Source organism: Lynx rufus, unplaced genomic scaffold (assembly GCF_022079265.1).
Source record: "Lynx rufus isolate CCGP_SWC_20201006 ecotype Redwood Valley unplaced genomic scaffold, mLynRuf1.p SCAF_1, whole genome shotgun sequence".
Taxonomy (NCBI): Eukaryota; Metazoa; Chordata; class Mammalia; order Carnivora; family Felidae; genus Lynx; species Lynx rufus.
The window spans coordinates 132443548-132466079 of NW_025814823.1; the positions used below are offsets into that span (position 1 = coordinate 132443548).

The following is a 22532-nucleotide window of genomic DNA, read 5'->3' on the forward strand; positions in this document are numbered from 1 at the left end:
AAAAGTGAGGTAAGGGAGTCATCTATGTAGATATTTTGGGAGAAGAGTCCATAAGATAAAGGAAACAAGCAATGCAAAAGTACTAAAGGCGGGAGCATGCCTGGTGTGTACAAGGAAGGTGGCTAGAGCAGAGCTATTGAGGAGGAAGGAGGAAGAGATTAGTTTAGAAAAGTAATGGAAGGCTAGATTGTATAGTCTTTGCAGGCCTTTGTAAGGACTTTGCATTTAAGTAAAATGGGGAGCCCCTGAAAGGTTTTGAGTAAAGGATATAATCTAACTCACTCAGTTTCTTATATATTGAGAACTGTAGGGAACAAAAGTAGTAATGGCAAATCCACTGAAAAAGCTCTTCAGAGAAATCCAGTGCAAAAAAGAGTGGTAGCAGTGGAGGCAGTGAGAACTAGTCAGATCTAGGATATATCATGAAGGGAAAGCCAGTGCGATTTCCTGAGGGATTGGGTATGAGCTGTGAGAGAATGGAATCAAGAATGACTCAAAAAAAAAAAAAAAAAGAAAAAAAAAGAAAAGAAAAAAATGGCAGATGGAATTGACATCTGAGATGGGGGAGGTATAGGTATGTAGAAATGTTTTAGAGAGAGCATTTGGGCATGGTAAATATTAGATGTCTATTAAAAGTTTAATCAATGGTAAGATAGGAGTCTGGAATCCATAAAAGAAGTCTGGGCTAAAAATAGAAATTTGAGGGTCAAATGGCATATGAATGCTGTCAAAAATAATGAAACTGGATGAGATCACCAAGGTAAATATTAGTAGTGTACAAAAAAAGGCCAATGACTAGATTCTGGTGAGAGAAGAGTAAGAACTAGTGAAGGAGAATGAGAAAAAACAAGTAGGAAAAGAAAAGGACAACCAAAAAGTTGTAGTGTTATGGAAGCCTAGTGACTATCAAGTAAGATGAACACTGAGGACTGACTATTGGATTTAGCAACATGTAAGTCATCTGTGACTTGAAAAGAGCATTTTAAAAAATGTTTTATTTATTTTTGAGAGAGAGAAAGAGAGAGTGCCAGTGGGGGAGGGGCAGAGAGGAGACACAGAATTTGAAGCAGGCTCCAGACTCTGAGCTGTCAGCACAGAGCCTGATGTGGGGCTCGAACTCACAGACTGCGAGATCATGACCTGAGCCAAAGTCGGACACTTAACTGAATGAGCCACCCAGGCACTCCAGACAACTGCATTTTTAGTAGAATGATGGAGGCAAAAATCTGACAAGAACAATTTTAGGAAAAAATTAGAAGAGGAATTGGATATGGAAGTACATAGTTCTTTTAAGGAATTTTGTTTCAAAAGGAAGAAAAACATGGGAAAAGAACCAGCAGATTTTTTGTTTTTGTTCTTTTAAGACAGGAGAAATAACAGCGTGTTTGTATGTTTATGGAAAATTCCATAAGAGATGATATTGGAAAAATATCCACATATTTTGAAATAACCAAGAATTAAGATAGGAATAGAGTTGGAGAGCATGATAGTGAGGAATAGTGTGCAATAGTCTGATGATGTGAAATTAAAAGGTGTGGCTGTCAGATAAGAGGGAGGGAGAATCATCCGAAAGGAGAAATGAAATATAAAAGCATAGTCAATCCACTTTCACTTATTCAAGAGTTAAGGATGAAAACAACTTTAAAAGGTTAAAGTTTATTGTAAGTATCTTTAGAGGACAGCCAGTTTCCATTAGAACAACAAAGTGAAGAGAAGGAAAATAGAGAGACATCGGAATGTAAGGACTTTTGCTGCTGATGGATCTTGAATTCCTAAGGGCACAGAAGTTTCAAAAGTTGGGCAGAGATAGGTAACAGAAGATGTGATATGCAGAACTTTTTGGAATTGGAGGGCAAGACATGAGGAATGATGTGGGAATCTGGGGTTTCTTACAGTGGCAAACACAAAGTAGGATCAAGGGTATAATAAGATTAATCCTGGTGGACTCAGGAAAGATAGTGGGAGCAAAGGTGTGAGTGTTGGGGGAACAAGACATTTCGGGGGACCTATGACTCTCTCTTAGTACCTACTGGAGAAGATTGTATTTGCCCTTCATGCTGGAGCTTTCCCTAGTTCCCTGTTGATGGAATTGCTGGACCTGAGGTTGGTTCCATTCACTATTAACAACTTAAAAAATTCATGTGACCTTCATACACGTGGATTTATGATCAAATAGCTTCCAGTTTTAAAAATTTCCCTGCTCTAGGGGAAATGTAAGCTAATTTTTCATAGCAAAGTTTGGTTTTACTTACATCTGTGTTACAGGAGCGATACCGTTTCCTTTCCCCAAGGCAATATTTTCCACCTCCTGAAGGTCTGAAAACACATTTTGTTTAACATGTGAATATATCTGTCTACAGAAAGAGTACATATATTGCTTGACAAAAACATATTAGCATTTATTTTAAGAAAATACAAAATTTGACATTTTATTAGTTATTAAAATAATAGTCATGCTGGTGATTGTTAACGATGAATATGGTTGTTGAACATAAAACTTAAGTCAGTTTGCTATGAAAAGTTTTTTAAAACTCTTAATTGTCATGATTTACATTAGGAAGAAAATGCAATTAAATAAATTTATTTTCTAATTATCATAGTAAGCAGGTGCTCAGTTCAACACAGTGAGTTTAAAACTCACTTATAATGAAAAGCCATTTGAATCTTATTCAACAAGAGCCATATATAATCTGATGCTATTTGTTCACCACGTAGGAAGTGGTAAGTTTACTATTTTTTCCAAACTACAAACAAGAGCATACTAAATTAGTCTCTGGAAATAGCTGTAGTTCAAAGTAAATAATGCAGAAATGAATTTCTATCTCATTATATGAAGTTTGAAAAATTACATCTCAAAACAAGATGGCTTTGCATTATATAAATACTGCATATGACACTCACAGTAATGAAAAAGTAAGATGCCCAATATTTGATTTACATAAATTAATTTTTAAAGTATTTAACATCAGGTAAAGCCATATGCTATTATTCAGGAATGCTATTTCGAATGGCAAAGCTAACTTCTTTTATAACTATCTGAGTATATTACTTTTTATCATAGAATTTTATAGTTTTGGTTATTAATTACAGTAGCCCACAATTGAACTTAGGTAATTATTCTGTACTTGTTTGAGAAAAGATCAAGTATAATTATAGTTTTGGCTAACTGGTAATCAATGGAATAAAGTTACATGTTAATATATTTTGAATACCAGAGAATAATGACTCTAAGAAAGAAAAGAAATGGCCCCGTCTAAATCAGCTTGGGAGAAATAGGTTGATCAGACAAAAACAAGGGCGTGGGGATGGTGGTAGCATGACTGATTTATGAGTGGGTGACAGTGAGCTCTGTTTAGCAGGAAGATAATAATGGAAAGAAAGCTGGAGAATGGAAACACAGAAACTAGTGTAAAAGGAAATAATTTCAAGCTGAAAAGAATAAAAAAGAAGAAAAGAGACATTCAGAGGAGGAACCAAAGAGAGGGATCCTGAATTAAAAAGAGAAAATTAAAAATTAAAGCAACTTTTACCCCAGGAAGGAGAAAAAAGCAGAAGTGATATAACGCCATGCTGCACCAAACATTAGTTGGGAAAGGAGGCCTGCAACCTGAGCTCTAGACAAAAATGGGAGCACTTGATATGCAGCAGCTAAGGAGAAGTTTAGTTTCTAGGTGGACAGGAAAGTCCAACTGGGGGACTTTAGTCCACCTGTAATGGGCACTAGCGGGAGGGAGAGGCAATTCAGCTACCAGAGAATACTGATGGGGCTGGCCTTATGCCAGGGGACTCTGACTGGAGAAAAGGAGTGGTGGGAGAGGAGCAGTCCAACCTGCATGAAACAGTCACGGGGAGAAAAGTGGTGGCAGCTCCGGAAGATGATTAATAGGGGCATGTGAATGGAAACTATTTTAACACATGGGCAGTATTCTTTTCATTGTGATTTGTGATGCGAATCATGGCATTTCAACCCTTGAAGTGCTCTCATTGGTCCTTTTAATACTAATGTAGCAGTAATAATTTTATGTGACATGTGAAAAGACCTTAGGTTTCCTGGGAATAATGGTAATGTAGCTAAGACCAGACCTGGATTCATCCATAATTCAGTAGTTTTCGGAGGAGGAAATCTATCTGATTATTACTAGATTAAAAGTCTGGCTATACCTGGGATAGATACACAATGCTATTCTTTTTTATTTTTAGTTACACAGTAAGGGGGGTGGGGGGAAAAAGAAAGTCTGTCTAACAAGGCTCTTCCACTTCTCTGTGCCTATTGCTTGTTCAGAAGACAAACACTTGGCTCACTAGTGAAACGTTTTTACAGATAACATGTGAAACCACAGCTTTGAATCAATTCCAACTGTGTCTTTTTGTTGGCTCCGGCTTACTTTAGCTACTTACGCTGGACTGTCACAGTGTCTTAGGGATGAGGAGACGCCTCCCCCGCAGGTTCTGCTGCACTCTCCCCATAGTGACCAGGGACCCCAGCCCCCATCTATGCTCTGGGGCCAAGTGCCAAAAGGAACACAATCTCCCTGATAACACCACTGCAAGATTTCACAGAAAACACAGAATTAGCTTTTAGGCAGATAGAGCTATCAGGTTAGAAATACATAAGGTTCCGGCAATGACCAATTACAGGCATTAGCATTCTCCAATAGATAACAGACTGAGAGTTCTTTAACTGTGTTTAGACAATGGCAAAGGTGCATGTGATTTGCAAATTATCTTTAGCTAGGCAATGATTTATACATCTCTAACATGTACCAGAAGTCTAGAAAACTTGACTTTACTTCCTTTTTCCTTATTTCTCTGCCTCCAGAATCCTAGTGTTTCTCATTAAAGAGACCTCAAAAGTCTTTTTTAAGATATTTTAGTATTAAATTTTTTTTCTTTTTATTCCACTATTATTAGACTCATGGAATGATAACGCAATATGGAAAGTTCCCCAGTAAGGAATTTTTATGATGGTAATTGCTTTTACATTAAAAAAAAAAAAAGAAAGAAAGAAAAAAAGAAAGAAAAAAAAGGCTGGTTGAGGCTACAATAGTAAAAGAATGTGTTGTGGCATTTCATCTACATGAGTCCTGCAGACATAATAAAAGTAATGCCAAGATACTAGGGACAGGGTACAAAAAACTCTAACATACACTGCCTAGCCATGTGTATACAGCACTGCATGAACATGTGTACTGGAATTCTTTCAGCTTTACTCTGCACTAAACCACACATACTGCATGTAAGTAGAAAGCCAGGAATAATTTATCGAGACGTAGACATCACATAATCAGCTCATAACTCTAACATGATAAATCTTATTTGCAGAATATGGTAAAAATGAAATCTTTTTTTTTAAGCCAAGCATGTCTAGGCTTTTATTGGTGCGTTTTTCTTAAGTATCAAATTTTGACAAACCAACCTGGTGCTGTGAATGTCATTTTTTTATATGAATGATAAAAAACATTATTAGAATAACTATCAGTAATATCAGATACACAAAAAATCAACTTTATATTAAAATATGAAGGTATTATAATATGCAATGCTTAGAAAGTAATCAGTTTATTACATTGTTTCCATATATCTGGAATTTTTTCACTTTTCACCATTCCATGGCTGCCACCTTAGATGAAATAGGCAAATGGAATAGATTCTTACCTGGTCTCTGTGGCTCTACTTTTTTTGTGCCTATAATCAACCCATTCTCTAGTAAGCACCTCAAAAGAGCTCTTTTCAAAACGTTATCACATCATGTCACTTTTTGCTTAAACAATTGCACTAGTCTCCTGCCTCCCTTAACTCTGGTCAGAAGTGGCCTTTGTGACTCCTGCCTCCTTCTCCAGTCTTATTCTCTCTTGCACAGATTGGTTCAGACCACTGCAATCTTTTATTTTCCTCAATATACTAAGTTTGTTCCCTCTTTTGGGCATTTGCATCTGCTGGTCCTTCTGGGAATATTATTCTCCTAATTACTTATGTTGCTGTCTTCTCATCATTTGGTCTCAAGGTCAAGCGTCCTTTCATCAGAGAGGTCTTTCCTTGACCACTTTTATTCTGAAGATGGGGTACCTCCCCACCCTCTTTCATCCTCCCCTCCTCCAACTCCAGACTGTAATAAAGATTACAGCCTCCTGTTTTAGTTCCCTCTTACCACTTAACACATTTTAAATTACTCTTTATTTTTCAAATTACTTCTTTAATATTTTTCCTTTCTCATTAGTATGTAAAACCAGGAGATGCACATGTGGCTATTTATTTATTTAAAAAAATATGAGCATTGTATAATACTCATTTTAGGTAATTCATCCATGCTTTTTTTTTTTCTTTTTTCATCTATGCTTTGAAGGGGAAAGTTCAGCAACATATCTAAGCTCACAAATGACCAAGTTATTTGAGCAAAATATATCCTGAGAGGCAGGATAGCATGATGGTTGAGGACTGAGACCTGAATAAGAACTGAGATACTAAGTAAGTAATTTCATTTGTCTGCACCTGAGCTTTTTCATAAATAAAAAGGTAAATAATAATAAAGCCTATAGCATGGCAGATTAAATAAAGATAATGTGAAGAACCTGGTACATGGGGTGTAGAAAGTATCTGATACATGGAAAGAGTTCTGTAAATGCTAGTAACCACTGGGCAAGTTGCTTAATTTCTCTGGATCTCCATTTTCTTATCTGTAAAATGCGAACAATAACACCATCTATCTAGTAGGGCACATAAAGTGAGTAGAGTAATGGTTAATTCATATCAAACCTTCAATATGCTAAATTAGCTAATATTACTGTTAAAATGAAGTGCTCACATGTAGGAACGAGGTTTTTGCAACTTGCAGAGATCTAAACGTGGTGTGAATGGCACTCATAACCTTCCGAAATCCTAGAGAAAGCTAAGTTCCTGCCCTGATGATGATACTAAATTCTTGGAAGGCCACACAAATCTTCCACAATGCAGAAAGAAATCAATAGGCACACTTTGGAAGATTTGTTTCTCTCCACAGATGTACATTTATCTCTTCCAAAGTTGATGGCACTGAACATTTTTTAAAAATTTGTTGAGGGGTGCCTGAGTGGCTCAGTTGGTTGACTGACTGGCTTTGGCTCAGGTCATGATCTCACGGTTCATGGGTTTGAGCCCGCGTCAGGCTCTGTACTGACAGCATGGAGCCTGGAAGCTGCTTCTATTCTGTATCTCCCTCTTTCTCTGCCTCTCCACTGCTCATGCTCTCTCCCTCTTTTTTTCTCTCCAAGATAAATAAACATTAAAAAAATTAAAATAAATTTGCTTTATAAAAATTTGTTGAGGGGCGCCTGGGTGGCGCAGTCGCTTGAGCGTCCGACTTCAGCCAGGTCACGATCTCGCGGTCTGTGAGTTCGAGCCCCGCGTCAGGCTCTGGGCTGATGGCTCGGAGCCTGGAGCCTGTTTTCGATTCTGTGTCTCCCTCTCTCTCTGTCCCTCCCCCATTCATGCTCTGTCTCTCTCTGTCCCAAAAATAAAAAAAAAAATAAAAAAAAAACAACGTTGAAAAAAATTTGTTGAATTTTTAATATTCTTTATTTGAAAACATTATTTGAACTAAAGAGACAAAAACAAAAACAGTTCACCCATATCTCCCACCCCTGACCCCTACCTCTGGCAAACACCAAACTATTCTCTGTATCTATGAGCCTGTTTTTAAAGAAATATACATATATATTAAATATATATTGTTATATAGCAATAAATATGCTATTTAAATTTAATTAAAATTTAAATTTCAGTTCCTCAGACCCACTAGCCACATTTTTAGGGCTCCATAGTCACATATGGCTAGTGGCTACTATGTTGGACAGAGCAGATATAGAGCATTTCTATCATCATAGAATATTCCATTACAAATGCTGAATGTCTAGAATAGTGCCTAGCATGTAGTAGTCATACAATAAAAATTTATTGAATAAATACATTAGTTAAATTATAGAATTCTTTGTCCTATTCTGGACCACATGTCCAGATCCTTACTACACGTAAGTAAGGGAACTAGAGATACTGGCGGATAAAAAAAATGTCAATTTCATCTTACTTTCCATGATAATTGCACTCAGTCTATTTTTAGTAGTTGTAACAACATAAAGGAATCATTGAGAGAAGTGCTGGGTAATTAATTTTCATTTGTCCATAAAAAAATTAGGCAAGAGAGAGAAAAATTTGATTGGCTAGAAGGCAGAACATTCTGACCCTAAGTCTAATAAATATTAAAGTAGGACATTAAGAAAAATGGTTAGTTTTGGGCAATGGGAATTGCTACGAAGAAAAAAAAATCATAGGTCCAAAACGGTGAACCGGAGGTAGTGGCTGATAATACAGTACCAACCCTGGGAGAAGGGCAACTAAAAATAATGTACACTTGAGAGACAGAAAATATTTCAGTTGCCAGTGTACAGCATGCTTAATTGATTTTGAAGACCAACCATTTGTATAATGATATACCAATTGTGTTAGGCCTTCACCTATACAAAAGTCACAATTTGGGCCAAATAATCTCTAGTTTTGCATTTTTGTTATTACAAGTAGCTGTGTATAATGATAATAATAATAGTAATAATAACAATAAGTATGTATGTATATATGTATGTAAGTATTTTGAGAGTGAGAAAGAGACAGCAGGGGAGAGGGGCAGAGGGAGAGAGAGAATGAATCTTAAGCTGGCTCCACACTCAGTGTGAAGCCCAATGTGGGGCTCAATCCCATGACCCTGGAATCATGACCTAAGCCAAAATAGAGAGTCGGATGGACACTCAACTGACTGAGCCACCCAGGCACCCCATGTAATAATATTTATGCCTGAATTTATTTTTCTATGAGAATAACTAGCAATGTGTTATTGATTTTTCCCCCATGGAAAAATTTCAAATCTTAAAATTTACCTATTTTTCAAGTTGGAAGTTTAGCATTATTGATATCAAATAATACTCAAATTTTACTGTGCATTTATTTTATATAATCACAGAGCTACATCTAAACCTCAGAGGGACTTTGAAATTGATGTGTAAGCACTTCAGTTTTTTCATATGAGGAAACTAGAACCTTAAGGAGGCTGACTTGCCCATGGTGACTTATAGGCAGATAAGAAATTATCTGTTCAAAAATATACAAAAATCAGTGGGAAAAAACCCAACTGTTGGTATAGGATTACATATTTGAAGTATATTATAGTATTAAAGAATATTGAACTATCTTTACTTCATATAATACAAAAAAACTACAGATAAGCACTCTCAGCTGCTAGTGTACAAACCCATGTTATTTTTCAGAACTCTTTGAGCATTCTTATAAATTATAGTTTAAAAAACTTTATTTTTTGTATTTTTCAGAGGAGAGAGAAATTGTGAATGCTACAAGAATACCGAAAGATGTAGGTTCTAAAGTATTTAATAATACTGTTATTCATATTTCCTGGATGTTCACAAAATGTAGGACATGGAAAGAAGTCACATAAAGTCTCTTGTTTTCCTTTTAAAACTTATTCTTATGGTAAAAGACAAACACAATATTCAGTTTGTTGGACGCTCCTCAGTTCTCATCATTAATTAATACCTACAGAGCCACAGTATTTCATAAGTGGCTTACTAGAACCTTTACTGCATAAATTCATGTTATTGAATTGTTTATCTATTCCATGGAGTTATAATAGACAATTGTATCAGAAAGTTAAATAACAAATATTAATGGCTAAAAAATGAAGAACTCAAAATAGCAATGTAAGTATCAGTCATTTAGTAGTTGACAAGAGACTAGTGTCTAGCTTAATAACTAGTTAACAACTTAGTTAATTAGTTAACAAGTTAACAACTACAGTCTGTGTGCAGTCTGTGTTACAAATCTGAGTTCTTACTCTAGTAATATCTTTGGTGCAAAGCAAGTCATTTGTTTCTTCAGATTCCCTAACTATAAAATGGGAACTAATTTTTTGAAATTTCAAAATCCAATGTGGTTTGGATTAGGACAACTTTAGAAATTAGTTCTATGCAGATATGCCCTCAAAGAAATTATAAATCTACCAAAGGATTTGGTTGATTTTGATCTCTGGCAAATGGTCTTTTGAGTTATGTTTAGTTCAATATAGGACTTTTCAGTGATGTTTACTTACAGTAAAGGATCTCTTTGGAATTCTTGCTATTTCTCTGCTCCAGCAGTAGTAAATATCTTGATGTAGTATATAATTTTAGAGAAGGCGCTTATGTAACTTAATAATAAATGCTTTCTGAAAACTATGGAACTTCATGTAGATCAAGTTATTTGAGCTAATTTTCCAGATTATTACATTAATATGTACTAAAATTTTAATGTGTGTAACTCATAAGTAATATAACTAGATTACACAAAATAAAGCAATTTGAAGTATATATAAATCCTATAAGCACATAAAGCTGAGAATTTTGAGTGTTGTATTTTCTACTTTTCTTCTTCTTTGTTTTTTTTTTTTTTTCATCTGAAGATGCTAAACCTGTAAAGCCTCTATTTCTACAGGCATAGGATTTTACTTCATTTCTTAAACTACAGATGTTAAATATTCAGATGGAGACTAGATCTTTATTCTCAAAGGTTATATCAAATCTAGTGATTTTGGACTATTCTAAATTATCAGGTGTGTTCCTTCAGCCTAAATTTTCTAGATAAATTAGGTAAATTTGGCCTTCTTTTTGCTAATTCAGGCGTGTAAAACCAGATTCGGAAAGGTGATGGAGTGAAACTATCACATTTCAAGAATAAAATATATTGCTCATTTTTGTTTTTTACATTCCTTCTAAATAAAATGAATATGTTATTAAAACTATCTAGAAAGACAATCATTCCAGTGAGGCTTTAAAGGTTTTATTAAGAAACACTTAACCATCCTTAAATAACATTTTTTGATATTAGACCACTAAATTTCATGATCTACATCAGGGAATTATGTTCAAACAAGATATACTACAAATCAAACAATCTAAACGAGAATTTGTCAGAATTCAACGAAGGAAAATTTCAAGATGGGTATATACAGTATTTAAAAATATATATACATATATATTTTTTAATAAGAACCACTTTAGAATGTGATTATGGTAGATCTTGTACCATAGCCAACACTTTGGTCCAGCCAGCATCTGGAATGACAGACCCCTAAGGAAATCCTAAGATTCTGAAGGAAGTGATATTGGTGACTCAATATGGAACATTCTTCCCAAGTCAGAAAAGTTGAGAATTGGAGCATAGCACTATTAAAAGCCTTATCTTTCCACTGTGCAGGTGTGGGAATGTAAACGCTTTTTTTCAGCCCAAATTCTAAATCAGAACTTGTCATCCCATACTATTTAAATTTCTAGAGCAATTGAAAGGACTATTCTTTTTTCACTTCCTATGTTTATAGTTTGGGACCCAGTCAAAACATATTATATTCTACTCTAAGTGAATTAAGATCTAGTGCTACAAATGTCCTATTACATATCTAGTGCTTTAAAGGGGCATATAATAATCTTATTCTAATCCAGCCCTCTGTTTCTCATGCAAAGATAATAGGAATCATTGTCATGTATTCATAAGCCTAAATGCTGGGATATATCTCTAATTGGTCTTTTAGAATCAATAAATGAATCTTTTGGCTATAAGCCAAGTTTTTGAAACCTTTTTGGTCACCATCAGAGTTTGCAAAGATTGAGTTTTGGTTTTCCTAATATCCTGTTCAGTAACAATGCCAACTCTACTATCAAAGTTTTTAGAGTCTAAATCTTTATTATTTTATCATGCATGGCATTCCTCCGATTCCTGTCCAAAGGGCTATTGTTGATGCCATGCCTAAGGAAATTTCTTTTGCCTGAAAGTTATATTGATTGATTTGTAGGAGTGTGACCCATGGACACACAGTACCAGGGCACCGTCTGGGCTCATCAGATTTCCTCCTTTGGTTAATGCTACTGTCCCTGAGTACATCCATTCAGACCATATGGTTCTTATTCAATACTTGAATGGCTTATTCAGGCAAACATCCAATGGCTGTAATAGCGATGTCAGACCCCCCAGGACTCACGCAAAGATCAGTTTTTAATTTTTTGGCCATATTTCTTACTCCATCTGCTAAATGTGCATGGAACAGTTCCCATACTTACATGGAACATTTGTGGAACTGCGCCCCCGGGCAGGGATCCCATATCTTTTGCAGCCAGAATTTGACGAGATCATTGTGGATCCAGTACTCTGGATATGTCTATGCTATCACTTGAGCAGTATTTTTCCCCTCCCCCAAACTTTTTTTTTTCTTTTAAGAAAAAAAGGATTTATTCAAAAAACTATGAGCAGCTTTGGTTTTATCCTGCTGGCTAGACAGGATGTAGGTTTTTTTCTTGTTCCTTCTGAAGAGAGTAGTTTTAAAATTCAGAATTGAGATCAGAGGTCAGTCATGGGTATTCCATTCAAATTTCTCAGACACTCAAACTCATGCTTATACTCTCTGATGCTCATTAGTGCCAGTTAAGACAGTGTGGTGAAGAATTTTCTGCCCACCATCATCTAAGGTTGGAAAATGATGAAATGAATGATGATGCTCTAGTAATATACACTAGCACCTTTCCTCTGAAGAAGCCCACTAAAAGCTTACTGAGATATTATCTTATTCCATCCTCACAAGATCTCTACGAATGTGGAAATAGATTTCTCTCATTTTAAAGTGGTGACTGGGGCGCCCAGTTGGCTCAGTCAGTTAAGCGTCCGACTTCAGCTCAGGCCATGATATGATGATTCATGAGTTTAACCCCGTGTCATGCTCTGTGCACTGACCACATGGACCCTGATTGGGATTCTCTCGTTCCCTCTCTTCTTGCCCCTCCTCTGCTCACACTCTGTCTCTCTAAAAATAATAAATAAATAAATAAATAAATAAATAAATAAATAAATAAAGTGGAGTTTCATTATTTTACCAGTTATAACACAATTGTATATTCTTATCTCAGTGTTCTGCCCACAGTTCTTTCTTATTGTAATTCCTGAGATAACATATTGTTACAGGTAGATAAGTGAAAAATCCACTTAGTATTAAAGGGTAAAATATATTCTTACCACTGATCTCAAGCTCAGTGACTCAGTTTATTCCTGTGACAATAAAAAATTTTTTTTTTTCTCTGCAAAATTCCCCATCTGAAGGTAAACTAAAATCGGAGGCAGTCTAGAGGGACAAAATTTTCAATTTTCGAATCAGAAAGACCTCGGCCAGGGGTGCCTGACTGGCTTAGTCAGAGGAGCATGTGACTCTTGGTCATGAGTTTCAATCCATATTGGGTGTAGAGATTACTTAAATAAATAATACTTAAAAAAAAAAAGAAAGAAAGAAAGAAAGAAAAAAGACCTGGTATGGAGGCTCAGCTTTGCTATTAAATTGCTGTGTAATCTTAGGCTCTCATATCTGAACTTTCCTCATCTGTAAATGGAGTTAAAACAGTACCCACCTCATAGGATTTTTTGCCAATATTAAACAGAACAAATAAGTATCTGGCACAGTGTAAATACTTTAAAAATATTCATTACTATCATCATTACCATCATTATTGGTAATGCCAACTATATGTTAATGCCACACAAAGTTGACCAGACTGATTGAAATTTCAGTTTCACTTTAACTGTTCACTAGCTTTTTACATGGTTGTTATGGGTCAAATTTCTGATTTCTGGTTTAATTTCCAAATAGATATAGGCTTTAGAGAAAAAAATTGCATTTGGCAACAGTAAACATGCTTCCCCTTTATGGAAAAAACAATAACTGAAATCAACAGTAAAAATTCATAAATAAATAACTGGCAAGTACAGTTAGCAAAAAAAAAAAAACATAAACAATGTCTCAGTTCCCTTTTCTAGTTCTTTGTATTTTTTTCACTTAATTAAACATGTAGGTTGATCTAGTTCTTTGAAAACCTCTTCATAAATTCACTGTTAATGATTGAGATAGTTTGAGGGTCTTCTCATAGCGCTCTGTGCTTTTTCTTTCTATGAGCCTGCATATGTATTTGTTCTTTTTATTCATTCATTTAAGATTTGTTAGGGCCATTCTAAAGCTATTGATCTTCCATGTCTCTGAAAGAATGGCTAATGTTTGTTTTGTAGATTCATTTTAGATGGTGAAATCCAACATATTGACTATATGAAACTATGATGTTGTGAATATGAATGATCTCTTGGTACACAGACTTTGCTACACTTACAAAGTTCTTAAACAGTTTTTCATGGAGCCCAAGGCATCCTGTTGACGCATGTCATGAGGTATGCAAGGGGTTCTTTTAACAAGAATATTTCTTCATAAATTCACTGTTAATGATTGAGATAGTTTAAATATGTGTCTACCATATAAAATATAGTGGGATTGAGCTGTGTGTTCTCAGCCACTATTCATGGTTTCCTTACTTGAAGTGATTATATAATTCATCGAATGCTTGTAGCAGGACTCTGAGATGTTTAAAAGAATGAATTCTTTATGCTTGGGATTAAAAAATAAAGTAAAATAAAAAGAGCCATCAGGCTTAGTGATGTGGCCCATGGACTACATCACAAGATTAATAATTAATCAATGGCAATAGACAGAAAGATTCTCACTGTAAATTCCCCCCCTTACTATTTTGCATTTCTTCTAAGTTCAGACTCATGTAAATTGCTACTTGTCATTGACAAGAGCTGCTGACTCCAAAATAAACCTAGACTGTTGTTTCAAAAATGCAGTTCTTACTATTTTCTATTACTTCAGTGAAAAAAAAAGAAAGAATTTTTGGTAGTGTGTGAAGATCCCTGTATTTTTATTGGCTACTTACAAAGTCTCAAAAAAAGATCCTTAATCCTTTAAAAATGACCCTATCAATTCATACATTTAGCACAATTTACCAACATTTCCAAACTCAGCATGGAAAAGCCATCAACATGGCACTAGGTCACGGGTCCTGAATGAAGCCGTCAGCAAGGATTAATAAAACTGTGACAGCTGCCCAACAGCTTTCATTCTTTTTATTTAAACATCAGATGGCAAACTGAAATTCAGTGTAATCTTTGGTGAAAGTACCCCAACATGGAAGAATTCAGAACTGAGAACAGAAGACAGTCGTGGTTATTGTAAATTCAGTATGTAGCAATAAATTCTAGAATTCACATATATAGCAACTCCTAAACAATTTCAGAAATAGTATAAACTATTCTTATCTGTTTGAACAATTCTTAGTAGTGATATTTTTTTGAAAACTAGATGATGAAATTAAAATTATTTAGCTACAATTTCTATGCGCAGAAAAAATGCTTAATTATTCCTGTAATACCAGCCCTTTCTCTCATATTGTAATTTAAAATCAACTCTAGTTTGACTCTAGTTATAAAATCTACTTCTGGATCACATAATTTTCCTGGGAATTATTTATCAGAAAGAAACCTAGACTTATATGACTAAAGAGACTGTATTATATGACTATAAGATTGTTGTTGGATATTCTGTACAAATATATATGTATACACACAGGAAAGTGTAACTAAGCCAGAAAATAAACAAGCACGGTAATTTGCTGAACACTGTAAGTGTGCAGATACCAGTATGTGTCAATTAACTCCTTAGGCTAGGTATTTACTATTTTCTCAAATACATGTTAAATTAGTATGCATAATTTCCTAGTGGTTCAATACGAACACCAGAAATTGATCAGTTTAGTCTATTTGTCAAAGAGCTAATAAATCACTTCAGCTTACCCCCTTTTCAATATTCCCAGTTTGACAGAGTGTTCCTTCAGCTGCAGGAATACTGTTGGTGACACAGCGGTTGCTTTTGCTGAGACACCACAGCTCTCTACACACTTCCTGGGAAAGAAGGCAAAAGCAAGTTGATCAGAAGTAGAGACTAAAATCATGTTTGCTTCTTCCATAAAATATACCTATGTACACTCAGCATTACTTTAAAAAGACATCCCAGGTGTTTTTCTGCTGTTGAAGCATAAGGGATGAAGATTTTGAAGGCGGTTCTTATGGAAGATGTTACCCATTTTGCAGAGTCATTTAAACATTTTTCTTTATAATCTTATTTTAGTGGACATGCAGAATTTTCAGTAATAAACTGGGGTGTCTGGATGGCTCAGTTGGTAGAGCATGTGACTCTTGATCTCAGGATTGCAGGTTTGAGCCCCACTTTTGGTGTAGATACTGCTTAAAGAGAAAATCTTTTTTAAAAATTCTTAAAAAAAAAAGGAAATTTCACTACTATAGAAGAGTAGGGAGAAGGGATGAAAATGTAGAAAGGATATATGTTTATTGCTCTCAAAAATATACACTAGCAAAACTTACCAATTATTAATAAAGTGTTACCAGGTAGATGCTTTCCTTGACCTACCAAAGAATTCAAATAAAGACTATTTTATTTTATTTTTTTTAATGTTTATTTATTTTGAGTGAGAAAGAGCGGGGGCAGGGGGCAGAGAGAGAGGGTGGGAGAGAATCCCAAGTAGGTTCTGCCCTGTCAACACAGAGCCTGACGTGGGGATCAATCTCACCAACCCCAAGATCATGACTTGAGCAGAAATCAAGAGTTGGACGCTTAACAGACTAAGCCACCCACGCACCCCAAATAAAGACCATTTTAAAAAGAAAAAAAGAGACCCTGGGCATGGGCAGGGTGTACTTTCTAATCTAGCAATATTATTTGCAGCTCATCAGTGTAGCCCACCTGCATGAAAGGGAAATGTTGTTTTGAACAAATGCTGCTATTTATGTGTTATTTTCATAAGTGACGTATTTCAGATGTTGTTCAGAGCTGTCTTGTCTTCTTTATTATGATTTCTTATTCTACCTTAGCATGGGAGAATTACAAAACTTATTCTAATATTGGCAATATATATAAAATACTTAATTTTGTTCATACTATAGTGATCTGTCGATGTTTGTTTTATTTTATTTATTATGTTTATTTATTTTTTAGAGAAGGAGAGAGAGCGTGAGCAAGGGAGAGGCAGAGAGAGAGGGAGACAGGATTCAAAGCAGGCTCTGTGCTGACAGCATAGAGCCTGACGTGCGGCTCAAACTCATGAGACATGAGATCATGACCTGAGCTGAAGCTGGATGCTTAACAAAGACTGAGCCACCCAGGCATCCCAGTCTGTCAAATCTTACTTAAAGTAACCTGGCCAACATATATCTGGGTGAACTGTTTTAACTAACAGGAAAAACAAAAACAAAAACCCTACTTTGAAGAAAGTGTTCATAATTTTCAGTTTCTTTTTATGTATCATTAAAGCTAGCACCATTACTGATATTACAAGTGTTTAGGGACACCTGGGTGGTTCAGTTGGTTAAGCACCTGACTCTTGATTTCGGCTCAGTTGTAATCTCAAGATTCATGAGATTGAGCCCCGCCTTGGGCTCTGTGATGACAGCTCGGAGCCTGCTTGGGGGTTCTCTCTCATCTGCCCCTCCCCTACTCACATTCATGCTCTCTCTCCACAAAATAAATAAATACACATTTATTTTTTTTTTTTTTCAACGTTTATTTATTTTTTTTGGGACAGAGAGAGACAGAGCATGAACGGGGGAGGGGCAGAGAGAGAGGGAGACACAGAATCGGAAACAGGCTCCAGGCTCCGAGCCATCAGCCCAGAGCCTGACGCGGGGCTCGAACTCACGGACCGCGAGATCGTGACCTGGCTGAAGTCGGACGCCTAACCGACTGCGCCACCCAGGCGCCCCAATAAATACACATTTAAAATAAAACGTGATTGAGTTAAACTAGGACTATTTAGGATAATATATATATGTAATAAAAATATATTAATCTGGAGTGCAAAGATAAATTTATGTATAACATTCCCTTTAATGCTATTACTCCCCAACTGCTCTTTTAACTCTCAAACATAAAACTTATGTCACATAAACACAATTCAGAAATAAAGCAGTAACATATTTAATTCGCTGGTTCACTATTCCTACAAGGAGAAATGCCCCAGAGCATATAGCATATTGAAGGGACCTCTTTGGGCTCCTTTTTGCAGTGCTCCTTCCCACCAGGCACAAAAGGAGACATATAATTTCTATTAGACTTTTAAAATGCTTTTGAATAAATCTAGTCTATACCTACTTTACTGACTTTATTTATCTACTTCAATGTCTACTTTATTTATCTACTTAAATTTTACTTTATTTATCTACTTTAAACTCTATTTGGAGAACTACTGAACTAGAAGAGAGTTGAAACATTAAAAAAAGAAAAACAGCAGGTACTGTGGATCATTATATAAAGATAATTTTCCTGTTCTTACAATTCAGTGTATTACAAATTCTACTTTCTTTCAAACCTTCAGTTCCTATTTAATGAGAAGGTCATTTATACTATTTTGGTATTCCTTTTCTATAGAAGACAGTTTCCTAATATATGTTCTTAATTATATTATTTTAGTTTAATATTAGAAAAGCAGTAGAACTAACATTTTAGGGTTTTAAAATACTGTCCCATGCATCAAAAATAACCATATTCAAAGAAAAATGTGTTCACAAAAACAGAGAAGCATTGCTAGAAAAATGTATTAAGATTACAAAAAGGGACACCTGGGTGGCTCAGTCAGTGAAGTATCTGAATTCAGCTCAGGTCATGATCTCATAGTGAGTTCAAGCCACTGCTGTCAGCACAGAGCCCGTTTCAGATGCTCCATCCTCCTTCTCTCTGCCCCTACGCTGCTCGCACACACTCTCTCTCAAAATAAATAAAAACATTAAAAAAAAAGATTACAGGGGCACCTGGGTGGCGCAGTCGGTTAAGCGTCCGACTTCAGCCAGGTCACGATCTCGCGGTCCGTGAGTTCGAGCCCCGCATCAGGCTCTGGGCTGATGGCTCAGAGCCTGGAGCCTGTTTCCGATTCTGTGTCTCCCTCTCTCTCTGCCCCTCCCCCGTTCATGCTCTGTCTCTCTCTGTCCCAAAAATAAATTAAATAAATAAATAAATAAATAAAAAGGAAAAAAAAGATTACAAAAAATTATCCATAATCCTGGACTATACATACTTCTGAACCTTTATGATTTTTATTATGTCTAAATCTTACTTAAGACAAAAGTAAAAGAAGCCTAAGTTTAGATAGAACTGTGAAATGAAAAACCTATCATTGAAAAGGACAATGTTCATAGCATCTCTTAGGAAAACATACTATGCAGTTAACTTACAGAAACTCTATTTTCCAAAAGTGCCTTGAAAATCTCTACCTAAAATGGCAAGTGCTCAAGATACTATTTCCAAAACTTTAATCTCAAGGATTCACAGTACAGCCCTTTGACAGAGCCTTATTCTATAGAGAATGACACGTTTTGAAAGGTAGATTCCCACTGCTAACAGGATTATATTACCTAGTGGGCTCATGGGGATTCAAATTTTGCTAGGGCATTAACTTCTCACAAATTACTGTTTAAAGCATGCAACTGTAAATCTATGCATAGGAAATACTTACAAGATGTTAAATTACTCTCAGAAAAGGCTCTGAAGAGTTTTCAGACAAATCTCTTATCCAGAATGTCAACTTGGGTAATAAAGATTGTGGTATCTCCATTAAGACTTCCCAAGATAAAAAAAATACTCACTCGAAAGACAAAAACTACGAAAATTTTATTTCATACCAAGATAGCAAGAGGCACACCTCATGAAAGAATATAGGAACACATTCGTATGTTCAGAAATACCCTTCTTTAAACTGCTGGATCCTAGAACATGAATGCATATATTTATTGCATAGGTATATGCATATGTATATCAGTTGCCATGTAAGTACCCTAAAGTAGGTCCCAAGTTTGTTCACTAATAAGTTAAATGTATTCTGAAATTTTTTGGCTCTTGGGGAATTTATATAGCAGCCATCATAGTAGGGGTTGCCCAGCTGGCTCAGTCAATGGATCATGTGACTCTTGATCTCAGGGTCAGGAGTTCAAGCCCCACATTGGGTATAGAGACTGCTTAAATAAATTAAAAAAAAAAACACAAAAAACCATCATAGTAGATGGATTAATATCCCTAAATAAAATATATTAGATAGAGTACAGTTTTGAGAGAGATTGATGATTTTTTTGACTACCCACCAGCTTAGCTCTAGAAGAACATAGTTCTCTTTCACATCCTCATAATCCTTTATAGGAGAAGATAAGATTTATTAAGATTACTCTCATGATTTCTATGAACTAATAAGCCATTTCCTGTGTGTTAGGATGGTTCCCTTCTCTAACCCTAAAATTTATTTTGGGAGACTCTCTAGGAAAAACGTGGGTTTTGTGCTTGCCCTTGAGTTCATGGAAGGTGAGAGAAGTTACCAACAGTGTTCATTAAGGGAATCTCTGTTACATAACACTGAAAATTAGAAATGGACTCTCTAATTTCATGGACTCAACTTGTAACCAAAGAGGAGGTTTGCCTGGTAAGACAAAATGACATTATTTCCCATTCATTCAAGAATATTATTAGAACATCTACCAGGCATTCACCTGGCATTCACCAGGCATTATGCTAGTGTTATGAAAAAATAACACTATCACAGAATTTACAGGAACCAAAGAGAAGGTAGGGTATAATCAGACAGTAGCTCAAATGTTATAGACTGGTACTGCTCTTTAGAGTTTTTGATATTCTGTGACGAAATTAGAAGAATGACGTCAATGTGGTAAGATTTTTCATGAAACTAATTTTTTTATTTTAATGGCCTCTTCTAATTTATTAGTTTTATTCCTTTTACTTTTTATGTGCTACAATAGACTGTAAGGTTCCTGAAGGCAGGATGTGGGTGCTAATGGCAGTCTTTGCAAAATGTTGGCAAAATTAAAAATTGGCATCCCTGTGTTGATTTGCTAATTTTCAGGGAGAAATTTTCTTTGCCTACAAAAACCTAAAAGCTTGTGAACCACTCATTGCCCAAAACTTGATAATCAATATTTTTTTCAACATATCAATGTATTTATTAATCAGTTGTCTCTTATGTCTTACCACTATCTTCTGAATTCAATTTCTTTCCTCTTGACATGCATCCTTTAAGAGTTAATTTAGCAAGGAACACTTGTTCCTAATGGTCTCAAAATACATTTATTTAGCCTTCAATTTTAAAATGATATTTTAATTGTATATAGAATTTTAGGCTAACATTTATTTTACCTCAGCATTTGAAAGTGTTAAGTTCATTGTCACCTGTACACTATGGAGGCTGATGAAAAATCATTTCTCAGTCTTAATCACTGTTTCTTTGTGATGAACTCTAGTTGCTTTCGAGAGTTTGTCCTTGCTGTAGTGCAGTTTCACCACCGTTATCTAGGTGTTCTTTTATTTATCTACTTGGGGTTCATGCTTTAAATTCATATGTTTCTTTAATTCTGAAAAATTACTAGTTATTATCTTTTTTAATATACACTTCACCATTCCTTCTTCTGGAACTTCTATTCAACTTACATTGGATATTGTCATTCTAACTGCCATGTCTCTTAAATTCTTTTCATATTTACCATATATTTTTCTATTGGGGTGTTAATCTTTCACTTCATGGTGGATTGTTTCCTCATGCTGTTTGCTATTTTCTATTCAAGCTTATCTTCAGGGAATATTGTTTTTTCTTGGAGCATCCTGTGCTTCCTGAGTTGTAGAAGCATAGCTTTGCACATTTGTTTCTATTATACACTCCCAAGTTTCAGTTGTTTTTTGTTTCACCACTTTTCACGTTGATCTATTTGGTCAACACTACATAGGTAGACTGTACAAAGTCATACTCTGTTCTTATGTGAGTCACAAGCCTAGGAGCTTCAATTTCTCATGTGAGCTGTTTTTCCCCATCCAAAGCAAAGGGCAGACAAGCTTACTCGTCATTTCCATTTACCTATTTCTTCACAGTATAAATGATCCTTCAGTCATGCCCAAGACGTCTCCTATCCTAACATAGAAAACATCAGCTCACCAGCTTGGCACTTGAACTAAAACTCGTCTTCATTTCTGGCACACCCTTACCTTCCTCTCTTGGTTCTGATATATACAAGCTTTCTGCTGAAATGTAATAAATGCATTCTGTGAAAACCCTTGCATTATACAAAATTACTTATGAAGAAAACAGGGTTTATGGGAAAAATATGGTTGGAGCAGACCACTGAAAATCTAGGTAATTTTGTAGCCAGAAAACAAACAAAAACATCAAGAGTTCTAATGAAAAACTTTGCATTCTTAAATCTCTGCTGCCATTTGATCCCAGCAGCCCAATCAATTGATCCTTTGTAGCCTTAAACCCTGTGACTTGTGATGCTTTCTCCTTTGAGATGTAGGTCTTTGAGGGTATCTGCCTTCAACAGAAACCATTTTCATAAAAATTATTTTTATGAGTAGGTTTCAAGTTATAGCTTCTTTATCAGTCATTAAAAAAATAACACAAAGGGATATATATTTACATGTTCTTCATCTGGCCTCATGATTTTAATAGATTTGTTTAAATAGAGTTTTGGGAATGGAGCCATTAAGTTATCTACTATGGACAATAAAGACCCTTCTTTGGAGTTGGGTGTTTTTCTATGACACT

General features: G+C 35.4%; 1 protein-coding gene across 1 annotated transcript in view; it reads right to left on the bottom strand.

Annotated features, from left to right (window-relative positions):
- The window catches only part of ADAMTS6 (ADAM metallopeptidase with thrombospondin type 1 motif 6), a 303804-nt gene that overhangs the window by 91765 nt on the left and 189507 nt on the right, over positions 1–22532 (bottom strand). The window contains exons 11-13 of the mRNA XM_047087098.1: positions 15724–15831; positions 4399–4544; positions 2253–2316 (exon numbers count right to left, since the gene is read on the bottom strand). Of these exons, the coding sequence (XP_046943054.1) occupies positions 2253–2316; positions 4399–4544; positions 15724–15831 (318 nt within the window). The remainder of the gene's footprint in view (positions 1–2252; positions 2317–4398; positions 4545–15723; positions 15832–22532) is intronic.